Below are 22,628 nucleotides of genomic sequence, written 5' to 3'. Positions count from 1 at the left end.
TCAAAAACATAAGCAATACAGATTTTAATTTCAGTATTTTTGAAGTACAGGAAGTGGAAACTATGGTCAAATACAAATTTAAACAAGCCACTTGTCCTTCCAAACAAGAAATCAATAAGCTACTTATATAAACTTACAAATATTAAAGTAAAATTGAAACAAAATAAATACTGTACATACACTTTCCCTGCCTGCAGGCAAAAATGGGATGGGAAACACTGTTATAAATTGAAAAAATGCTCTTAAAGCTGCAGCATCCCATTTCCCAGCCAAAACACTCGACACAGTAGTGTGTTTCTGTAAAAAGGAGCAGAGGACCCACAACCCCCTATGAAGAAAGACAGCTATTTCACAAACATTCAAAAAAGTTAGAAATCAGACTGACAGTAGAAAAAGGGTGTGTGGGGGGGGGGGAGTCACATCAGCAAAAACACTACTACAAAACTAGTAAATATAGCCAAGACCTAACCCCTTTTTTTCAAATGCAATGAATATTTTAAAAATGCCAAAGCACAGGCAAAGTTAAAACTGTGATAATTCATATTAATATAATCTCTTAAAGTGATTTTTCATTCCCTTCCCACAGCAAGAAACTATTATGGCTTAAAATTTATATTCAAAGTCCTTTTCTAGTTAGAAATGCAGCTTCAGCGGCAGCTACATTTCCTAATCAGTGCTCGTCTCATTCTCACCCAGTGTTGCATGATTTGTTCGTTTTGTAGACAGATCTTTGCCTTTTTGGGAAAAAACAGATGTTGCAGCTCTGAACCCAGTTTAAACTACAAAACGGTAAGGCCCTTAAATTCAGTTCATATTTACTACACAAAATAAAGTTGCCCTGGATTCACTTAGGCCCAAGGCCATGAACAGTTTTTAATGGTCTGGAAGTATGAATAATGCAAGTTCTTCTTCTTCTCCTCCTCACAAAAAGATGACTTGAGATTTTTGGTGGCACAGGAATTGTTGGCAAGGAGAGGCATTATGCAGGGGATTCTCTGGTCATTTATAGCATTGGGTCTCATTGGGTTTCTTCCAAGCTACCAGTTACAGAGTAAGCAAAAGTGTCAAGTCATGACTCAAATCCTACAAAGTTTTTTGTTTTGTTTTTTAATGACTACACATCCTGGCAAATGAAGGCAGTCTACGGCATGTTAAAAGCTTAGGCGAAGTAAAGTTTATTTGATCTGACCATGACATTGTACTATTCAGCTGAAGAACATTATGTAAGCATTTCAGAATGTGGCCAGAAAGGCAGCTCTTGTTCTACCCCTCTGAGATGGTTTTGAAAATGATTGTATGTCATTGTTACTGATTGCATAGGTAAATCTTACCACAGAAGTCAACTGAGGCTAGTTTGTAGGCTGGCTTTATCAGCAAGTATTGGATAAAGTGAAATGTGGCTGGGGATGTCACTAAACACCAGTATACCAATGCCCTTTTCGATTCTCTCTCTCTCTCGTTTGGGCAAAGCCCAAACATTTCATTTCACATATTCCTATCACCTTACGACTCCAAGAGAGAATAGGTCTATTGTAATTCCACCCTACAGCTGAAGCTCTTGTTTCAGTTATTTAAAAATATCTTCTCTTTGAAAATAAGGTTCACTAACCTTCTGCCAGATATGGCTTTAGCACTGCTTCTTGTCCCTCAAGTAAGTGAAATGATGAAGTCAGGACTATAGCACCCAATTCAGACAATCTATTACACATAAAAGTCTGGTGCAGCAAGGGTTTCTGTCAAGCAAGTTATTAACACACAAACAAGACTTGTCTCGATCAAGCCACCAAAATAATTATTGCTTCAGGGCAATTTATTTTGGTGCACACAATTGATGTACTCTACCTTCCTCAAAATTAATCTTAATGCCTAATCCAAAGTTTCATTTTGGTAAAAGTCTTACTAAAGTGGTAGTAGGGGATATTTCCCTCGATTTGTATTTGAAAGACAAAAGGTCAGAAGAAACTACAAAGTATTTCTCTTAGTCTATGAAAATATGTTTGCATGCTCATGACAATGGAAGTGAGTCATGGGGGTGGCGGGGGTGGAGGAATGAGAAAAGTAACTGGAAGCAGCCATTAAAAACCCTCTTCTCTTCTACCACCACCATCACCCAATAAGGCCATAGCTATATTTTAGTAATCAAGATGTGTTTAGAGAAAGTAGATCAGTTATAGGGTCTGCTAGCTACTATGGATTCAATGGAATATTTTAAAGTAAGAACTGAAGAAACGCAAATGCTTCAAAATTCACTTTAGAATTGTTTTTTCCGTCTAAACCAAAAGGACAAGTAATTTTACTTTAAGGGGGAATTGAGAACTTAAATGATCTGTAGCTCAGTTAAAAGATATATGGACTGCTGGGGGGGGGAACATTTTCTCTTATCAATATTGAAAAGTGTGCAATTTCAGATTAACCAGTAAATTTCCGTGTTTCCAAAAGCTAGTATTAAATTCTCTTTCTGTAACTGGCTCTGTTTATAATGCTGACAACGTGCAGCTTACCCAGTTTGGTTTTAGTTACATAATGTGGACACACAAGTGCTGGAAAAAAACCTGTAATTCGATGAAGAAAGAAGAGTGAAGAACAAATGTGTGGTAACTTTCAAAATCTAGGACACACCACAATCCCATTATCCTATTTTTATCCATTTACACTCCACAACTAACCAGATTTACTCAGAGGTCAGTCCCAATGATTACAATGGGGTCTGTTTCCAAGTTAAGATTGCTAACTTGATTATTTTGGCTACCATCCTGCATGTAGCTATGCGGTTAATTCCTATTCAGTTAAATGGGAAGTGTTGGGAACTCTGTCAAGGACTGCAGCCTTGAAATGTCTCCACTGAGAATTTTGGCTAAGTCTTAGTAACTGCAGTAGCCAAGGACGTCTGACTAATATCTATTCTGATAGATGACAAAGGTCATTATGTCTAGTTTAATACAGATACACACACATAGCTGCAGCAAATACTGAATATATAAAATTGTTTAAGCACAGAAAAGTCCTATTTGGGGACTTTTAAGATATTTTATTTTTGATATAACCTGAAGGCTTGGAAGTTTTTATTGAAGTTAAAAGAAGTCAAGCAACTGAGTAGCTTTGGCCATGCTTTAACTCTTTATCAACAGAAGAAGAAATCCAAAGTGGTATCCCTAGTATTCCCACTTTAGTACTGAATAGCCCTCTTACCAAAGTAGTAGTACAGGTGCCTCCCCTTTTCCTCCAAAAACAGCTTAAATATTCAATTTTATATTACAAAAATACAAATTTATCATCTAAGTTATTTACATGTATTTCAGAATTGGCATTTACTACTGGATATTTGCAAAGCATGACGCAAAATAGTCATTCTGAGTTTTAGCAAGCTATGAAACATATTTACATATATACAAAAACTTAAGACCTTTCATTGGCTGGCATGTGTAGACGAGCAATACTCTGCTGCAATAGCCTTCCTCCAAAAAAAGAAAAAAAGCATTTTAAGTGTCTACACTTAAATCAGTAATAGCTGTAGTGCTACCCTTGGTTTACAGCTACCCATGCTTAGCATGAATCGTTCTCCATGATATGGAAACAAATAGGCAGGAGGAGGAAGCACACGTGTGTGAAAAGAGCTCTTAGTAACATTATGCCAATTTATCATCCAGAACAAATGGCAAAACATGAGAGGAGGAAGAGGGAGGAGCAAGAAGGGAAAGGTTAACTGGCAAAGAATACGTACTTTAGAAGTCAGTACAAAAGCCAGTCAAGAGCTTATATAAAGAGCGGAAATTAACATGTGATTCCATGTGCCTTAACTTAATGCATCTCATCCATGTTTAAGACTATACCTGTTATCAATTGTTTGAATGCAGAGTAAATCATTCATGTGGCTCTCCACTGGAGAGAGACAGACAGACGGAAGACAGACAGACATTAAGGACAAACAAAAACCTTCACATTCTCAACATCTAAAATAAAAATCATAATTCCCACAAAGAGTTTTCCAAATAAATAGTTTTAAAATGAATTCAATAGTTGCAAAAAAAAAAATCTGTCAAATAAATTATTGATAACCACTTTCATCACACTCTTCTGTTCGTGAATTAGCTCAGACGCTACCAGAAACAACAAAATGATTGAGCCCTGAAGAAAGACCATCTCCCAAGTCCATAGTCTCTCTGAATATTCCCCTGTTTCCCAAATGGTTATTGCTGAGCAGGTGTGGCACAGTGAAAATGCAGCATTGAGTTTTTGTTCATTAGGCAGTGTTCTAATAAGGTACATGCATTCTGCTTCAAGCAGAGGAATAAAACAGAAGCTCCAGGCACTGTTCCCCCTCAGTACTGGTCCGTGCATAAAAAGGACAGCAGCAGCAGTGGTAGCAGCTACTGCATCAAACAAAGAAGCGTGCATGGCCATTTCGGTTCAGCTTTAGAATCTTCCCTAGGCGCTGCTTGGCAGTTGCCATTCCTTTCTTTGGACGCTTTCCTGAAAAAGAAAGAAAAAGTTGGTACTGCTAACCACCATTCACGCTTGTACTTCCATAGCTCAGTAAAATCAGCCCCATGTTGGCACAACATGGGATTTCCTAGACAGGAATATGAGGCAACAGAAGGTTATCAGGAACTAGCTATATTCTGTTCTGACTCTTCCGGTACTGACTACTACTCCAATTAGATAGTTGTGCGATACCAACCACCTGAAGGGCAAATGTACAAATTTGAGGCTGCAATACTAACCACCACCAGTCCTTATTTATATAATGCATTTCAATGTATATGGAGTGTTCTGAACTACAGGCTAGTAAAAGATGTCATTATTATGCCATTGTTGTTGTTATTATGTGTTTTGTGCCACACAAAATACATAATAAAAACCAGAACAACAACACCTCTTACCCTATATTGCCCTTACCCTATAGAATGTAGGGGTGTGTGTGTGTGTGTGTGTGTGTGTGTGTGTGTGTGTAAGGCTAAAAAAAAGAAATGTGCACAACATAATCCCTCACGTGAAATATTATGAAATTCAACATCTAAAAAGGTTAGATAGTGTGGCACTGCAGACTGGGTAGGAACCCATTTTCTGAATGGGCACATCATTTAAACCATGCACTACAGCTTCTTTTGCAAAAAGTAACTGTCAGTGATTTCTGGCTAAAAGAAATAAACACAGATGATTACACCACCTTTTGTTGCCTGATTGTTGATAGGGGGTGGATTTGATGCTGGCCGCTTAGTTGGATGAAGAGGTACAGACAACGATGTTTCACCATATGGCCTGTCAGGACTGAGGCTGCCATCACTTAGCCTGCACTCTCCTTCAATCAAGCTCGAGTCCTGGATGCACTTGCCGTGGGGGAAGTTCAAAGCATTGTTTTGTAAATGGATCCTGTTTTCTGGAATTTTATAACTAGTTTCAGAAGCACCTTCCTTCTTGAAATATTTCTGAGCTTTACTTGTATCCTATGGAGGGAGAAGAACAGTTTGATTCTGGAATGCAACGAATACACCACTGGAAAGACAGTTTTTGTAACTTTAAACAGTTTGTTCTAGGAAGCCAATAACTACATTCTGAATGAATGGGAGACACCTACAAACATATGAAAACATCAACACTATGTTCAGAATACAACAAAGAACTTAAATGTGGGTAGACTGCACCCATAGAAGAGGTGAATTTGACTACTTTTCCTTTCTTTGTGTAATCTACACCAATGCAGCCTTGCATGCCACACTTTGGCATCTCTCCCCCTGCCATCCCACTTTTAGATTTGTCAGCAGCCTTCGACATGGTCGACCACGAACTTTTGGACTACCGCCTTGCCGACGTGGGGATTCAGGGCACAGTCTTACAATGGCTGCGCTCTTTGCTTTCAGGTCACGGACAGAGGGTGGCACTAGGGGAGGAGTTGTCACGGCACCCCTTGGTGTTTGGAGTGCCGATGGGCGCAATCCTCTCCCCAGTGCTTTTAAACATTTTTATGTGCCCCCTTGCCCAGAATTTTGGGCTGGGTTGTCATCAATATGCTGATGACACCCAGCTTTTATCCGTTGATGGATGGCTATCCTGACTCGGCCCCAGACACACTAACCAGATGCTTGCAAGCTGTGGCTGCATGGCTGTGTGGGAGCCAGTTGACGTTAAATCCTTCGAAGACAGAGGTCCTCTGGCTGGGTTGGGACGACACGGGGTTGGGGGGCCAACTCCCATCTCTTGCGGAGGCTCAATTTGTGCCTGCGCTTTCTGTCAGGAGTCGCCTCCCTCTTTATGGAGGTGCAGGTTGCAGGTACAGCAAAGGTGGCATTTTTCCACCTTCGCGGTGCTAAGCAGCTGGTCTCTTACCTTTCTCGCCCTGATCTAGCCACAGTGATCCATGTGATGGTCACCTCCAGGCTTGATTATTGTAACTCACACTACGTGGGGCTGCCCTTGAAGCTGACCCAGAAACTCCAGTGGGTGCAGAATGCTGCAGCGAGGCTCCTTACAGGGTCCTTGCTGTGGGACCACATTCATCCAGTGCTATACCAGCTGCACTGGCTCCCGGTGGAGTACAGGGTCAGGTTTAAGGTGCTGGTTTTAACCTTTAAAGCCCTATATGGCCTAGGACCCCCGTAGTTATGGGACTGCTGAATGCCCCACAGAGGACCTTACAGTCTGCAAATAATAATATCTTGGAGGTCCCAGGCCTCAAGGAGGTGAAACTGGCCTCAACCATGGCCAAGGCCTTTTTGGCTTTGGCCCCAGCCTGGTGGAACATTCTATCACAGGAGACCAGGGCCCTGTGGGACTTGACATCCTTCCGCAGGGCTTGCAAGACGGAGCTGTTCCGCCTGGCCTTTGGTCCGGGCCCAGTTTGACCCCCCCATGGGACCCTGTAAGTTACCTCTTTGGCCCTTTTATCGGCTCATGTGGGACCAACATTCTGCACGCCCCTGATGAATACTTGAGGTTCCCTACCCCATGGTTGTAATTTGTGGGCAGTCATTTAATTTTTATCCTGATTCTAATTTATAATTAATTGTTCAATTAATCAAACACTAATTTTTTGATTGTGTTTTAATGTATTTGATATTTGATATTAGCTGCCCTGAGCCCAGTCTTGGCCGGGGAGGGCGGGGTATAAATAAAAATTTACTTACTTACTTATTTGCACTATCACTTATTTGTAAAAACATGCAAAAAAATACTTAAGTGTCCACGTTATACAGCATCCTTCACCAAAGAGTACATTCATGTTAGAGCAGAGGCACTTACTTGTAAGGGGAAATTAATCAAAGTTATATTCTGTAATCTGGAACCCCTCTGGATACTTAGTGTGAGCTTGAGGAACCCCCAACCTGTGACCCAAACTAGGCCCACAAGGCTGTTTCCCCCAGCCACAGCCCCAAACTGGATGTTATATGAAGTCAGGTGTGGGGCAGGCTGCAAAGGAACAATGGGAAGCCTTAAAGCATGCTCCCAATTGTTCCTCTGCAAGTGAGAGTTTGCATTCGGCACCTTTTAAATTTGGAGTCAAAAGCAAGCGCTGCTGGGATCAGCTTCATTCAGCAGCTTTCAATTGGAGCTGACCCCTGCAGAAAGCGGGCTTGCAATTGGCCTTAAATTTTAATTCTTCCTTTGAAGTTGAATCACATAATGGTATAGGATACCCAATGATTGGCACAGCATCCCCACCCACGTGTCAAAAGCAGTCTGCCAAGAGCAAATTGGCCAAATCCAGTTCCCACTCCTGATTTAATGTGTACAGTACACAGCAAGCTGCTTTATTAGACACATAATATAATCTTACCTGAGGATTTACTTTAGAAACTGCATGTAATTGTGAAGCAAATATTGAAGCTCCCACATCTTTTTCTTCTTTTATGTGCTTACCTGAACAGAAATTTGAAGTTCTTAGCATATTTTATATGTTATTCATTCCCCCCTACAGATTCCACCTAGTGTACTACCAGAGTAACCCAAGAGAAGTTCAACAATACAAATTTTACACTGAGGCAAATTTCCTACTAGAATAATGCAATAGCTTATTGCCTAGTCATAGGTCTGCAGTTTTCTTTGGGCAAGAGAATGCTAACACGGAACCCCACAGCCCAAAATGTTATAGGACGGTCTAGCTTGTACACAAAAGGTATTAAAATCTACTGGTAAATAAATCTACAATGGAAACTAGATTAGCTCCAATCTGCAGTGGTGACTGTAATGGCTCACAGTGAAAGATCACCAACATATCACACTTATCAGATCATTGTAGCATTTGTGTCACTTGCACACGCCTTTCAAACTTCAGACAGCATTAGATCTTCCCCAATACAAAACCAGAAAAACTGAAGCATTTTGGATCAAAACTGTTTGCCTTTGCCATCTGCATCTCTTCGTAACCATAGATATAGAGATGGGTGGAAAAGCATCAAACAGATTACAGTTGAAACAACATCTGCTGTCACAGCTGTCAAGTTACTATGCTTTCTGGGTTTTGCTAAAAGCAAACATCTTGCTATCTCCCTAAACTGGTGAAACAAGTTACTGGGGCAAAGTACTGGCAACTGTGAACAACTTCTATAAAGGAAATTCACATCACTGTTGATTCTTTTATATATAAAACAAACCACGCTATGATTTTCTTACCTCCGACAAAAGGCTATCATTTATTAAGTAAAATTAATTTAAGAAAATCAGAATCAGCAAATTAACAAGCTACTACTGAAATCATATTTTTATGCTTCCCCACCCCCTCATTATTCTGCTGTTACATTTTGATTTTGCTACATTTCGGTAATGGCTGGGTTTAGGCAGTACTAAGCTATTACTTATGGATTAAGCAAGTTATCCTGTGTATAAACTGTGCCCTTTTGCACCTAGACTGAACGCTCTTCCCTTATTGAAGCAGAGGAACAACTCAGATTAACATCATGTGTGAACCACCATGCCTCTTGGTTTCTCCCAAACAAATCCAATCAGGAAGCAAAGAAGAAGACTTGGCTTTCGGTCATGGTTCACATGGAGAGAAACAAACTACAAGCACCAGTTCTGGCATGACACAAATTAAGCCATTCCATGGTTTGTTTCTCTGCTTGACTAAAGCAGAAGTGAAATATGTGGGAGACCTCGTGGCTTAGCATTACATCTGAATGTGGCCACTGTCTCAATTTTATATTAAAAAAAATTCATTTTAAGCCTAAATAATGGTCTCGGAAAATTCAATTTAAAAAACCTTACTGCTGCTGCTGCTGCTGCTACTACTACTACTACTTGGATTAGTGATATTTTCCTGTATTTTCTATCAACTTTAAATGAGCATCATATTAAATTGGATTTTATACTTCCAATGAAATTTCATTCACAATCATTAAAATCTATATAAATTGTTGTATTTACGGCGTTAAAGAACCCTACTGTGGTAGAATTAGTAAACACAGTGTTAACACACAGGTGTCTTTAATCCCATAAGCAGCCCCTGTAAGGTTTTTAGTTTTTAGTTTTTTTACACTCCTAATCTCATATCGAGTAATTTGAGAATACGAATGCTTAGAGTTTTATTACCTCTCTAGCTGGAAAAATAAATCCATCTGTTAACACAAGAATGCATGAGTCACTGCATCTGTCGGTTACCTGCTGAAATCTCTGCACAATGCCCCCAATTATAAATTAATCAATTCAACCACAATAGATTTCTTGTGTTAGTATCTTAAGCACTTAATATCAGAAAGAGAAACAAGGGCATTTGAAGCACATGCCTTCCAGCTTCAAGTTGTAATGGAGAAATGTAGGCCTTGCATGTTTCCAGCAGTCTAGTCACTTGCTTTTACTAGAAACTGTCTGCCCAACTACACAGACCTTTTTAGCCTGGCATGTGCACTAGTAGCTGGATCTATTTTTTTCTACAGGCAGTACATGAGCCATCTGCTATCTTAGAAAGCTAGAAAATCTAAATCTGACCAAAAAAACCCACTACAGATATTCCATTGATCTTGATTCCCTGAAGGGGACTGCAACTTTCAAGCTAATCCAGCCATGCAGCCTACTTTTGCAATCTATAGCTTAGGCATCTTTTAGTTTTGGCATAATATACATCTACAAGACAACATACCATATTCTGCTTTATGACTCTGGGAAGACAGCTTGTCTTTATGCCTACTTTTGGGATAGCTTCTGTGTTCCTGAAGAGAGCTTCTTCTATCAGTGCAGTCTGTGCTCTGCATATGACTTGGTAAACAAGTGGTATAGTGCAATCCTGCCATAGAAAGCATGCCCTGAATAGCTTCTTCCTCCGTACTGGTCGAGGTAGGACATTCCCTAAAAAATAAGAGGAAAGAAGAAAGCTGTATCACAGGACTAAAATGTTTCATCTTCCTATTTAACAGAAAGCAATGAATATAATTTGCTTCAAGCACCTCTATTAATTTTGTAATTGTTCACCACCACCACCCTTTTTTTACTCACCTTTTAATTGTCATTTCTAGATGTCTAGATGGCTTCTGCGTGGTTTGAAAGAGGTCATTTGTTATTTTAGATTCCTCTCTAAAATTTGAAGTTACTTCCTGTTTCTCATCACCTGAGCTTTCCGACTCCTCAAGAGAGAAATCTTTTTGCTGGTGGGAGGAAAACAAAACTTTCAACACAATGAATACCATTAACTTCAAAACTAATTTCTACTTCATATTTTAATCTTAGTTAATTCTTAAGATTAAAGGTAAAGGTACCCCTGACAGTTAGGTCCAGTCACAGATGACTTTGGGGTTGCGCGCCCATCTCGCTCTATAGGCCGAGGGAGCCAGTGTTTGTCCGCAGACAGCTTCCAAGTCATGTGGCCAGCATGACTAAGCTGCTTCTGGTGAAACCAGAGCAGCTCACAGAAACACCATTTACCTTCCCGCCAGAGCGGTGCCTATTTATCTACTTGCACTTTGACGTGATTTTAAACTGCTAGGTGGGTAGGAGCTGGGACCGAACAACGGGAGCTCACCCTGTCATTGGGATTCGAACCGCTGACCTTCTGATCAGCAAGTCCTAGGCTCTGTGGTTTAATTCTTAAGGTTAGGGTGACTAAATATATATTCCTAGAGGAGATGTTGGGTTTTGAGGATGGGATGGGATTCTATTTGGAAGCCATGTCTTAGGCAATAAAAGATTGCATAAATGTATGCTTGGTGTACTTTAGATGCAAATCTATAAAATTAAAAAAGAAAATGGATTTGTAACAGGGTCAGCCTAAAAAACAGTTTATATCTATACTAGCTGACCTTTCATCTAACTCCGTCCCCCATGCACAAACTGTTCTCGCCCATTTTTGTCATTAATACTATTCAGAACTAGATGTCCTTTGAATTCTAATGTTTAATACTTCATTTAACCACCATCTGTGACACTCTTGTATTTACCTGGTTAGTGCAATCAGGCTCAGATTCTTCTGAATCAGAAATATCAGAGTATTCTGAGTTTCCATTCCTGAGTTCTGATTTCACACTTTCAAAGAACACTGGAGGAGAAAAACAGAGGGATTTTAGATTTGCCATATATTATTTGGACATACTTCCCTATAGTTCCTGCTACCAACTGAGCCTTTCATCCTGTGACTGTACATTGCTTTGAAGACAATGAAACTCTTAGTACACATATCCACACTCCAAAAACAGAATTTAATGCCCACTATTAAGCAGTATAGGAATGAAAGTTTGTAATTTATAAGTAATTTGTTACTTCCCAGTTCTTAGGAATTTAATTTCTGGCCTCAGAAAGCCACTGTAATTGTGAGAAAATACTATATATTCCATATATAGGGAATTCTCGGGAGAAATTCTACTTTGATCAAATTGGACTTTTTTCCTGTGATCATAGTCACAATAATTTATTTATACGGGGATAACATACTGCTTGAACTCATTATACTAATGTCCTCAAAAGATCCAGCTCATGAGTCATAGATATTCCTAGCTATGTATTTCCCAATTAACCAAAGACATTGACCTATGTCTATGAACACAGGCATGTCTGAATTTAACAAACACTCATAACCCACCTTTAGCCTTTTTTTAAATATTGGCTGCATCTCGAAGTGACACTAAACCACGGCATAGTGCTGTGTAAAAGAACTTGGCCTTCTCGATTGAGCTTGTGTGTTCCTCCCATGTGGCCAAAATGAGGATTCCAGATGTTTTTATTTGGGGTTTTAACCAGCCAAAGCTCTGCTTCAGTCTGAACCAGGGAATGGACTCCAGTTTCAAAAACAAGTCAGCTTCAACTCATGGTTTTTGAAGCTGGCTTGTTTAAACTAAGTATAGTTAGTGTTAGCCATGAACTCTGGTTCAGAAGACAGAGGAAGGTCTGGTTTAACTAAAATCAAAAGTAAAAACTTCCATAATCCTCCTTCCACTCATGCAGGAAAAGGAGAAAATGGGGACAGCACACAAGTCTGAGCAGAGGAAGGCTCAATCACATAGTGCTAAGACATGATTTATCATTATGTCTAAATACAGCAATTGTCAGTGGAAGCTTAACTACCCTGATGAATGATGCCACATTGATCAGCAGTACAAAGCAACAATGAAGGACGGTGCAGATACAATAGCCCTGGATTTCTAGTTCAAGGAAAACATACTTACTGTTCAGTGGTTTCTGAGCATCTACACTGCCATCTGCTTCCTGGGAGATCTCTTCTTCTGCCTTAACTGTCATTTCCTTCTCTGACTCTGCTCTCTCATCCTCATCTTCACTGTCCGCAGTGTAAAGGCTTCGATCTCTGAAAGGTTGCCTCTCATCTCTGTAATAAAATAACCTGTTACCAAACCAAAAAAAGATCCATTGGAGCCTTGCCCCATCTTTTTAGAAGTAATAACCAATTTCCACTGCTTCCTAGAACTTTTACAGTACCATTTCTCATCTACTGAAGAATTTTTCCCAAGTCTGTGCAGAATTGTTGGCTGTTATTCTCTTTAACAGAAGGTTTAAATCATTTTCAATTATTTGAAACAGAAGTGGAAAACCTCAGGCCAAGAAGCCAAACTTGACCTTCCAATCCTCTCAAGTTGGCCCTCAAGACTCTCTGCAGGTCATGCCTTCGCCAAAGGCCACATTACCACCACTCTGTTTTGAACAATCCTTCAATGTGTTCTTGAAGTAGGATAATGCCTCTTGCTTGCTGGGGGGGGGGGGTTGTACTGCTGAAGGGATATGTGGGGGATGAAGAGATGTGAGGTACAGAAACACCTGACTTTTGCATTGATGGAATGTATCCTACTGTACAAATGTAAGAGTCACACCCATTGCTTTGCCCACATTTGCCTTTGACCCAGACCACCGCTGGCATATGGTCTCCAGAATGTTTTCCCATGAATGAGTAATGCCCTTAGTCTGAAAAAGGTTCTCCACCCCAGGTGTCAGAGACTGGCTGGATGAAGAGGAGTGGTGGGAAAAACCAGCTGGGGAACCCCCAAGAGAAACCCCGGAGAAGAAAGGCTCAGAGCCAGGGGGTTGGTGATGGGACCCTCTGACTTCTGTCAGAGGGAGAAGAATGGAAGGAAGTACTGAATGCTGAAGGGTCAACAGGGTATAGTGAGCAGGAAGAGCATGTGACAAGGAGCTGTTCAGACTGCGAGGCTGAAACATAGGAGCAGGGTCAAGAGACTACAGAAGAATCCAGGGAGTCTTCCTCTCCTGCTGCGACCAGCTCTCCCCACCCACCCCATCTCCAAGAATGTGCTGAGTAACGAAGAGAGAGGAACAGAGCCAGAATTGTGCAGATGCAGCTTGAGACTGCTTGGGAAACTTCTGGGGGAGGGGAACCTTAGAAGGGTGAGGGAAGCAAGGACCTTCAGTCCTGGCAACTGCTCTATGGGGGCAAAACCTGCTGGTAAGTGTTGTTGAGTTGTATGCCTTTTCTTTGAATAAAGAGTTAACTTCAGTGACAACTGAGACTGCTTCTTCATGCTGACCTGCATCTGACTCCAGACCTGACACCAGGTTTAAAACCATCTATATTAGCAGGACTGGAGCTCAGTGGGGCCCACCACTGATGCCTGAAGTTTTTCTGAGTCAGAGCTCCAGCAGCATAAGATAGCTGGACCTAGGGTACATTTAAATTTGCTCACAAGGCCACAAATGGTGCTTCCTGAGGGCACTGGAAGAAATTAGAGCCGTCTGGCAGGGTTTCAAATGCTGCTGCCCCACCGCACAACGTAAGTCCATTATGGCAGCACTCTATCCAGAACTGCCTCAAGTTGGAGACAGTCAGGCAAAATCTGCCCCTTTGTTCCTCCAAACATTTAATTCCTATGTTTGGTTACAGATGTTTCTTGCTGTATCCCTTTTTCAGCCCAGATCTGTCAATTAACTACAAGCTGGATTTTCAAAATTGCCTAAAGTAAACTACATGTAGCAAGCTACATGCTGATGTTTTTATACCTAATTATTCTTCCATTTGACAGCAAAAGCCGTAAATCATTGTCCTTCGTTCTCCATTCAGGAACAGTAGAAGATGGCTGAAGAGGCTTGTTAAACCTTCCATTCAGTTTACCATTTGCCGTGTCCTAAAGCAAGGAGACAAAAGATTTCACCTACGGTTAATGGTACTTTAATAAGCTATTTCTCTTTGTAATCCACATCAGCGGTGGTGCACTGCGAAGCCACACTTAAAACACTGACAGCCAGCAAACGAAGAAATCCTGCATTATTAATAGCCATTACGGCAGAGAAAGAAGTCTGTTTCATGTGTACAATTGTCTTTCACGCACATGGCCCAAGTTGTAGCAACTCCTTCCTCCTGCACAACACTCAATTCTCTCCCATTCTCTGGATTGTTGGTGCTTAGTGCTCATATTCACTATTAACATGTCTAAACTATTCTACTTTGCAAGTATGGACGGATGGTACTTCCTCTGAGAATTAATTTAAGACACAAGACCGCCATAGTAACTTTACAGATGAATTTTTACAACGTATCAGCACATATATTATTAAGTCCACAGAACTGTATTGCTAACAAGAAGATACTCAGACCATAGAAATATAACTGGTAGAGAGGACTCTGTATGATGTCATTTCCCCTCTCTCCTGAACAGGAAGGAACACTTAGTAATTCCTCTCTCTCTCTCTCTGACCAGCAATGGATGCAGACATGCCTCTGCTTCTTCCAGCTTCAGCACATGCCTGAAGCAGGTTATACTGTAAATATTAAGTATTTTGCCTGCATAGTTTTTACTTCTGCTTTTGCTGTGAACCAATGCATGATTATCAAGTAAGTAAATTATATTTTTAAGCTTACTTTCCAGTCTGTTGCTTGATTCTTTTTTAAGTGGGTTAAGAAAGGGGAGCCAGCTTACTTCATAGCCAGACTTGTTCAAAACAAGGTTTTACAACCTAACACCTATGCTTTTAATTTTGCTGCCAGGGGTAGGATTTTAAAACACTGTTCAACCCACAAACGTGGGCACCTGGAGGGATAAATTGCAATTAATATATGCTCACCTACAAAAACCTATCCCACAAACTATACACTGGGAACAAGCAGAATTATATACTTAAGGTTCCAGAAATGGGAGGTAATTGGGGATTTGGATGAGATGTTTTAAAGGAAAAGTGATACCATTGGGAAAGACCACCGTTACCGCAAAACCCTTCTAATTTTTCTTCTTAAAACAGCTCCGGTACCAAATACTTTTTAGATCACAGGAGAATATGTAGAGGCAACATCCAAAATATGGTCTGTCCTGGATCTTTTTGGGTAAAATGAAGAAGTATTTGAAAGGTCTGATTCCAGGCTTAGCATTCTTTTACTGTAGCCATACCGTATACGTTTATTGCCACACTACATCTATATTTGCTAATTCAAAATTCATCTATTCACATACACCCAAAATGGAAAGTGCATTTTGAGGTCGCTCCTCCCTACCTGTGGTGTCCAGTACAATATATATATGTGCCTGGGTAGTGCAACAACTCCTCACCAAACCAGTAGTATTCAATGATGTGGAAAAGTGAGAATAATATTTTCATTGAACATTAACCAGTGATATGATTATACCTCCCAAAGTATTTGTTTTAAAATGCAACAAGTTCCCATTTTTACATGTGCCATCTGCCCTGCACACTAAATGTTCTAGTTGTGCTTTACTTTGCTCCAATATGCAATTCTGTACTTGCCTCTTCCCACGGGGACATCTCTAGTCTTTTGAGAACTTCTCTTGTGTGGAGCTCCAAGATGTCCAAATTAGATGGAGTTTTGATGGCATGGTCCCGTAGCTTCCTTGCTTTTCGTCTGGAATGATGGGTGGAGGCGGATTCATTTGATGAACGCGAAACTTGGCACACACCAATAATTCCCTGAGTTTTAACTGGTTTGCTGTTCTCCTCCTTAAATAAAAGAAAGTTATTTAGAGCAGTCTATATTGACAATTCCACACAATTTAAAGTGAAAGGTTTCACTTTCAAGTAGCAATATAAGACTTTCAACTAGATTATTCCATCCTCTTCCTGTATTGTCTAGTACAACAGCACCCTAAGGGACTCTGTCCACTACTGAAATGTAAGAGAAAGAGAATGTTATGCTCCAGCTAACGATTTAATTCAAATTTCATTATTCACTCTAAACTGCCTTTATAATTCTCCCATAATGTGATTACTTAAACTTTGAATTGTAAGATAGGACCATAGGGTGGGTTATACTTGATAAGTATCTTATAATCATAAGCACCTAAACAGTTTGCCAACCATGAGTAATAAAAGTTTGGAAGTGATTATTTCAGCAAACTAGCAGTTATTTTTTAAGAGAGAGGAGCACAACTAAAGGAGAGCATCTCCAAAAGCTGAAAGTAATCATATGCGATTATCCAAATTTTGCAATCATATTCAATGTATTTTATTCTTACCTCTACAGAACGAATCACTTTAGATAGTTCTTTAATTAGCTGTCCAGGCCTTATATTGTCTGGAATTTCAAAGGCATGTTCTGTTACCAGCTGTTAAGTAAAACAGGAAAATAAGCAGTTAAGTTCTCCCAAATACAAATCAGCAGCAATATTTAATTACAGAATTTTTATGAAGCTGTATTGCATTTTAAAGGCTTTTCTTTTAAAGAAAGAAAACCCACTAAAAATTATGACTACACATTTCAACTTACATCTTTTTTCATCCATAACTTTAAAGCAGTAAGTAAAGCTTTCACTCCTTGTACTAAGAAAGTTTGAGGGTAAAAACCATCCTCTTTCAGTTCTGGAAATAAAGACAAACACTGCACATTAGATTAATATAAATGTCAAATAAGTATTTACTATCCAATTTCTCTCTCAACCTTTAAACCTGTAAAAAGTTACCCATGCATTCAAAACTACAATGAAGAGTTAACTGTGGGTTTATAGCATCAACACTGTACAAAGTTCAAAAAGAGCCTCTTTTAAAAAAGAAACTTTTATAAATTACTACAATATGTATGGTCATTAATTAGCAGTTACAGCAAACCACACAATTGTACATTCCTACAGTAATTGTTTTGTAATGTAAATGAATCGTTTAATTCATTAACTTCTAGGAAAGAAAAAGGTTTGAAAGCCATCATGGTCAACCCCTGCCCCAAAGGAGAATTTCCCCACACCCCAGTTTTTACAGGATTGCCCCACATAAACCAAACAGTAGTTTGCCAAGCCACATGGCAATGGATCTTCAGAGCAAATGGATCTATGGGATTCAGTAACCAAGCTACACATGAAAAAAATCTCCTGGACTTTAGTCAGTCTCAGCCTCGGTAGAAAGTAACTTTCCAAACTTTATCAGCAGGGGAGAATCTGAGCATGAGGTAAAACTAGAAGCCTACTGAGGTGCATGTTCACTATGCTTTCTTTAGACTAAGGGGCAGCCCTTTAGCTTCCAAAGGAAAGCCAATGAGAAGCACCAAAGGTCCTGTACCAGCCAGGAAACAAGAATCAGAGGAAGGGGAAGTTTCAGAGTTGGAGGAAGAGGCAGGCCAGGCAAGTGAAGGGCAGGGTGCCTCCCCACCTTCTCCTGCACCACTGTCTCCCAGAACCAGCAAAGGAATGAAGTGCAAAGAGCAGAGGAATCTTCTATGCAGGTGTAGTCTCTGCTTATGGGCAAACAGCCTATCATGGGAAGGTACATAAAATGGTGGAGGGGCGAGTTATCACCAGTTGCTGCAACTGCTCCATAGAAAGTGGACCTGGGAGTAGCTGCCCCGACACTAGATTGGTGTGTGTAGGTATCTGGAGCCACAGAAGCAACTGTAAATGTTATCTTTGACAATATAGAGTGAACTCTCTGCTGTGTGCATTCCTTTGGGTGGAAGCTCCCTTGACAGGGTGGTGGCTAAGTGAAATGATTTTTAAATCAGATTAAAAAAGAAGACTTGGCTGCCTGGGTCAGTGCTAAGGTGGTGGCCATGGACATTTCTTATACATGTGCATACTCACAAAAGCATATCCTTCCCACATCATATTATCAGAACAGTTTTGGGGTTAGAGGTGGAATTTTTAACCTTTATGTTCAGCCTCCTGTTGTGCAGTTGGCTAACAGTCTAGTTACTTGTCAGCTTCACTTGCTTTCCTCAGTTTCTTGAACTTCTATTAGTTCCCAGTTCAGCTATTTGAACTACATTTACTTTATAAATATGAGTCTTATTACTAAGAAAAAAGCTATTTTGGGGGAGACTGGCAGAGAACCTAAATGAAGGTGCATAGAGTACTGACTAATAGAGACTAAGGGAAGCAGCGTACAAGTTAATAATTTGAGTGAGGTGACAACTGTAACTTTAGAGGGCTGTGCATGAATGTTGTCATGAAACAAATATATTTTCACTTCCACATAAATAACTGCAGTTGACACATATTTAAAGATACATAGGACACTCTAAAGAAAAAGGTTCATATGCCTTCTTTGTCAAAGCCTTTGTACTCCACTGCACATGAATCATATGTGTATCGTTTACTACAAACGCTTTTAATCTATAAAGCTTCTGTCATATCAAAACTGAACAAAGTAGCTACACTTACATTTTCCAGTTATAAACTATGAGTAACTTATGTCTTGTTTGACTGGTGTACATTAGACATGGGTCTTCCCGCAAATGGTTGAAAAAAGTCTAGCCTCACGTTCTTCTTAAAACATGAAATGAGTTACCTTTCAAAGTTTCCAGTAAGTTTTTGGCCACAAACCAACAGATGGCTTCAAAGAAAGGGAATTTGAAAAGATCTGGGGTTTTTAGCCTTTTCTCCATTTCATAACACCTAAATAAACAATTTAGAAGGATTATTTTGTGTGAATATTGATCACTGTTAACTGTGTTCACCTAAATTATATGGTGTGCAGCAAAATGAAGCAGTCCATGACAAACAAGATACATCAAGATTTATAGTCGAAGAGTAGTAAGATCAAACTTGACAAAATTGGGCAGAACTTTTGTTAAGCTCTGGACTTATCTCTTTTGAAGCTCTGTTGCATATTGAGCTGCAACATTGGACTTCATAATACTAATATATAAACCCAACTTTAAACAGAAAGAATTCAAGCAACTTATGGCATTATGGTATGCTTAGAACAAAAAGTTTACTCTCAAGTAATGCAGGAATTAGAATTTATTTTCCAGTTCCTGAGTTTTGCCTGCCAAATTTCAGTTTGTTCTGATGTAATCTTCCATGTTATCTTGTTTAATTTCAAAGGCAAGTGGAACAGAACAAACTATTCATTTCTATCTGGAAATAATTCTTGCAATATTCAGTCCACCCCTGGCAGAATAGCAGCATTGTCTCTTTAATTAGTGTCTTGTGTCATTTAATCTCATTTAATCAATTATGTATAAACTGAATGACAAAAATATTTTCAAGCTTATGGGAGAAGATACATAATAAAAAGAGAAAGCTCCAATACAAACCTGAGCTGCATGCCAATATTGAGATTGTGCAAAAAGTTTCCTCCAAAAGCCATACAGTCCTGAGAAGTGAGCACAGCATGAATCCAGCCTGAAATGACAGGTAAGTAGAACCTGAGTATCCCTGCTACAAAATATTTCGCATGCCCTACATTTTGGACTTCAACAAAACACAGCATAAGACTGATACTTTGAAGACCTCCAAGATAATATTTTGTAACAATATTGACATCACTAATCATACTGGGTGAAAGACATGCACATCCTATTAAACTGTCTAAGTGTAGCAGTTTGGTGAAGAAAGTGTGTGAAAATGGAGAATCCCAAAATCCAAGCCTCTTCCAGCTCCAGCTGGGAACAAACTGAAGTACCAGGATAAAAGTCAAAAGTGTTTATTTTATCTAACTCAATCTTGAAACGGAAGTCTATGGCACACTGAATGGAAACACTGTCTAAAGAGTTTAACCCTAGTATCAGAAACCTCCTTAGCTCATATAATTGCAATTTATATTTTTCTTGTGTTAGTTTCTTGCACGGTGTTTAAAAACCGCCCCATGTGTAATCATTAAGTGGTACGTGGAATATAATATCCAATATATATGCTCAAAATAGGTCAGTTAATGCAGTTGGAAATTCTAAAAGACAGCACAGAAGTGGAGGGATGGTCATTGCTTCTCTGGATTTTTTCTCTGGAGCCCTGGAGTTCATTATGTTCTCATTACACCATGACTAGACTTCTACAATACCATCTGTGCTGAGCTCTTGGCTGAAGAATGTGGTTCCCTCTTTCACATTGGGAAGGACATTTTACCAGTAATAAGATCTGCACTGTGTTTGGCAGTTTTTCAGGCACACTTCAAGATGGTGGTTGTAGCAACCTATAAATCCCTCATAAATGTGACCTTGCATACTAAAAGAATTGTCACAAGTCAAGCATGACCATAAGTGACCTCATGGTATTGGCATCAATAAGGCAAGTTTGAAAACGACATAGTGAGATATTCTTGGTGACTATTTCACACTGCTCTCTCCCAAAGGATTTGCTAAATCCCAGTATCAGAGATATGTTTTATTTTGTTGACTAGGGTTGACTAGGGTTACACACTGCACATTAAATTATTTTGCTTTAAAATGTTGCCTTTCAAATAGAACTACCTAAGGCATACTTAGTTTCCTAGTTAAAAATCTTAGAAATCCTTTATTTTTACATTCAAAGTAGACTCGAGTGTGAGAAAAAGAAATTACTCACACTCAGAGGAGTCTAGACCTTGTATGTCTGTGTGAGTCACTGATCTGAACAGGCATCCTCACTTGAAGGAGAAATCCCAGAGCAGCGATTCATGCAGACACTCTTAACAATTCTAAGGACAAGTTGTTCCACTGTGCCATGAGAGATTCAATGTTTCAGCCACACCCATTCAGACTCAGGCACCCAGCAGAGGCTGACTGGATGGAGACAAGTCCAGAACAGCGAATCTTTCAGACACAGCAGGCAGCCTCTGAGTGGGAACTTTTAATAATTACTCAACTTCCTTATCCTAAAAAAGGTAAAGGTAAAGGTACCCCTGCCCGTACGGGCCAGTCTTGACATACTCTGGGGTTGTGCGCCCATCTCACTCAAGAGGCCGGGGGCCAGCGCTGTCCGGAGACACTTCCGGGTCACGTGGCCAGCGTGACAAAGCTGCATCTGGCGAGCCAGCGCAGCACACGGAAACGCCGTTTACCTTCCCGCCAGTAAGCGGTCCCTATTTATCTACTTGCACCCGGTGGTGCTTTCGAACTGCTAGGTTGGCAGGCGCTGGGACCGAGCAACGGGAGCGCACCCCGCCGCAGGGATTCGAACCGCCGACCTTTCGATCGGCAAGCCCTAGGCGCTGAGGCTTTTACCCACAGCGCCACCTGCGTCCCTCCTTATCCTAAATTGGGTCATAATTGCTAAACACATTAGCACATTTTTTAAAATTGATTTTTAAAGAGTCCTCTGAACACCAGCCACCAAACTCAACAGATATGAGCATGATTATTCCTTGAGGAAAGCATTTTACCTGTGGGAACAAATAAAGTATGTCCTTGCTTCACTACACACTTGTAACACTTGTCAACTTTATCTCCAAAATACACTTCACTCTGGGTGACAGATGAACTCCAAGATTCGTAGATTGCCAAATTTTCATCAGTAGGTTTGATCAAGTAGAATATCTTTTCACCCTATACATAAAAAATATTGTATGAGGTTAAATTTGTCTCTGCTACACAATAAAACTGTGATAGTAGCAATTAAGGACAGGTAGAAGAAGATGATGGGATCAAGCAGGCTTTCCCAAACTGGTGGCCCAGAGATGTTGTTGGACAGCAACTCCAATCAACCCTATTGCAGGCCCAACATCATTTTGAGTGCATCAGGTTTGGTAAGTTGGGAAAGGGGTATAGGAATGAAAATGCTTAGTTTCCTTCCCAACTGAACATGATAGGCCTAGAAATAATGTTCTGGGCATAGCAAAACAGACAACTCAATAGCATGAAGTTGGAAGAGATCAGTTTTTATTAGCTTTTCCAGCTATCACACCCATTAGTGTTCAGAATAACAATTTTAAAACTCTCAGGCCAATAGTCACAAAATGCCCAGTGTGGTTAAACTTAAAACCTTAATTGAACTAACAGTTTCAACAGTGTCATTCATAACCACCCTGAGACCTTCAGGTATAGGGCAATATGTAAATTCAATTAATAATAATAATAATGAGCAAACATGAGCCATTTAGCTCCTACCCAATCATTGTGC

At 40.0% G+C, this 22,628-nt stretch overlaps 1 protein-coding gene across 3 annotated transcripts in view; it reads right to left on the bottom strand.

Moving 5' to 3' along the window:
- The window catches only part of KDM7A (lysine demethylase 7A), a 50,742-nt gene continuing 28,114 nt past the window's right edge, over positions 1 to 22,628 (bottom strand). Inside the window, exons 7-20 of one of the 3 annotated variants that reach the window (XM_079992343.1) lie at positions 21,892 to 22,054; positions 19,850 to 19,937; positions 19,099 to 19,205; positions 17,093 to 17,184; positions 16,842 to 16,931; positions 16,117 to 16,326; positions 14,380 to 14,504; positions 12,582 to 12,754; positions 11,361 to 11,458; positions 10,423 to 10,571; positions 10,118 to 10,275; positions 7,772 to 7,854; positions 5,168 to 5,444; positions 1 to 4,470 (exon numbers count right to left, since the gene is read on the bottom strand). In XM_079992343.1, the coding sequence (XP_079848469.1) occupies positions 4,376 to 4,470; positions 5,168 to 5,444; positions 7,772 to 7,854; positions 10,118 to 10,275; positions 10,423 to 10,571; positions 11,361 to 11,458; positions 12,582 to 12,754; positions 14,380 to 14,504; positions 16,117 to 16,326; positions 16,842 to 16,931; positions 17,093 to 17,184; positions 19,099 to 19,205; positions 19,850 to 19,937; positions 21,892 to 22,054 (1,908 nt within the window). In that variant the 3' untranslated portion in view covers positions 1 to 4,375. Of the gene's footprint in view, positions 4,471 to 5,167; positions 5,445 to 7,771; positions 7,855 to 10,069; positions 10,276 to 10,422; positions 10,572 to 11,360; positions 11,459 to 12,581; positions 12,755 to 14,379; positions 14,505 to 16,116; positions 16,327 to 16,841; positions 16,932 to 17,092; positions 17,185 to 19,098; positions 19,206 to 19,849; positions 19,938 to 21,891; positions 22,055 to 22,628 lie in introns of all 3 variants that reach the window. The other 2 variants (XM_079992344.1, XM_079992342.1) reach the window with 2 other exon arrangements.

Source organism: Podarcis cretensis (assembly GCF_951804945.1).
Source record: "Podarcis cretensis genome assembly, chromosome: 10".
Classification (NCBI taxonomy): domain Eukaryota; kingdom Metazoa; phylum Chordata; class Lepidosauria; order Squamata; family Lacertidae; genus Podarcis; species Podarcis cretensis.
This window is presented reverse-complemented; position numbering and strand designations above follow the sequence as displayed.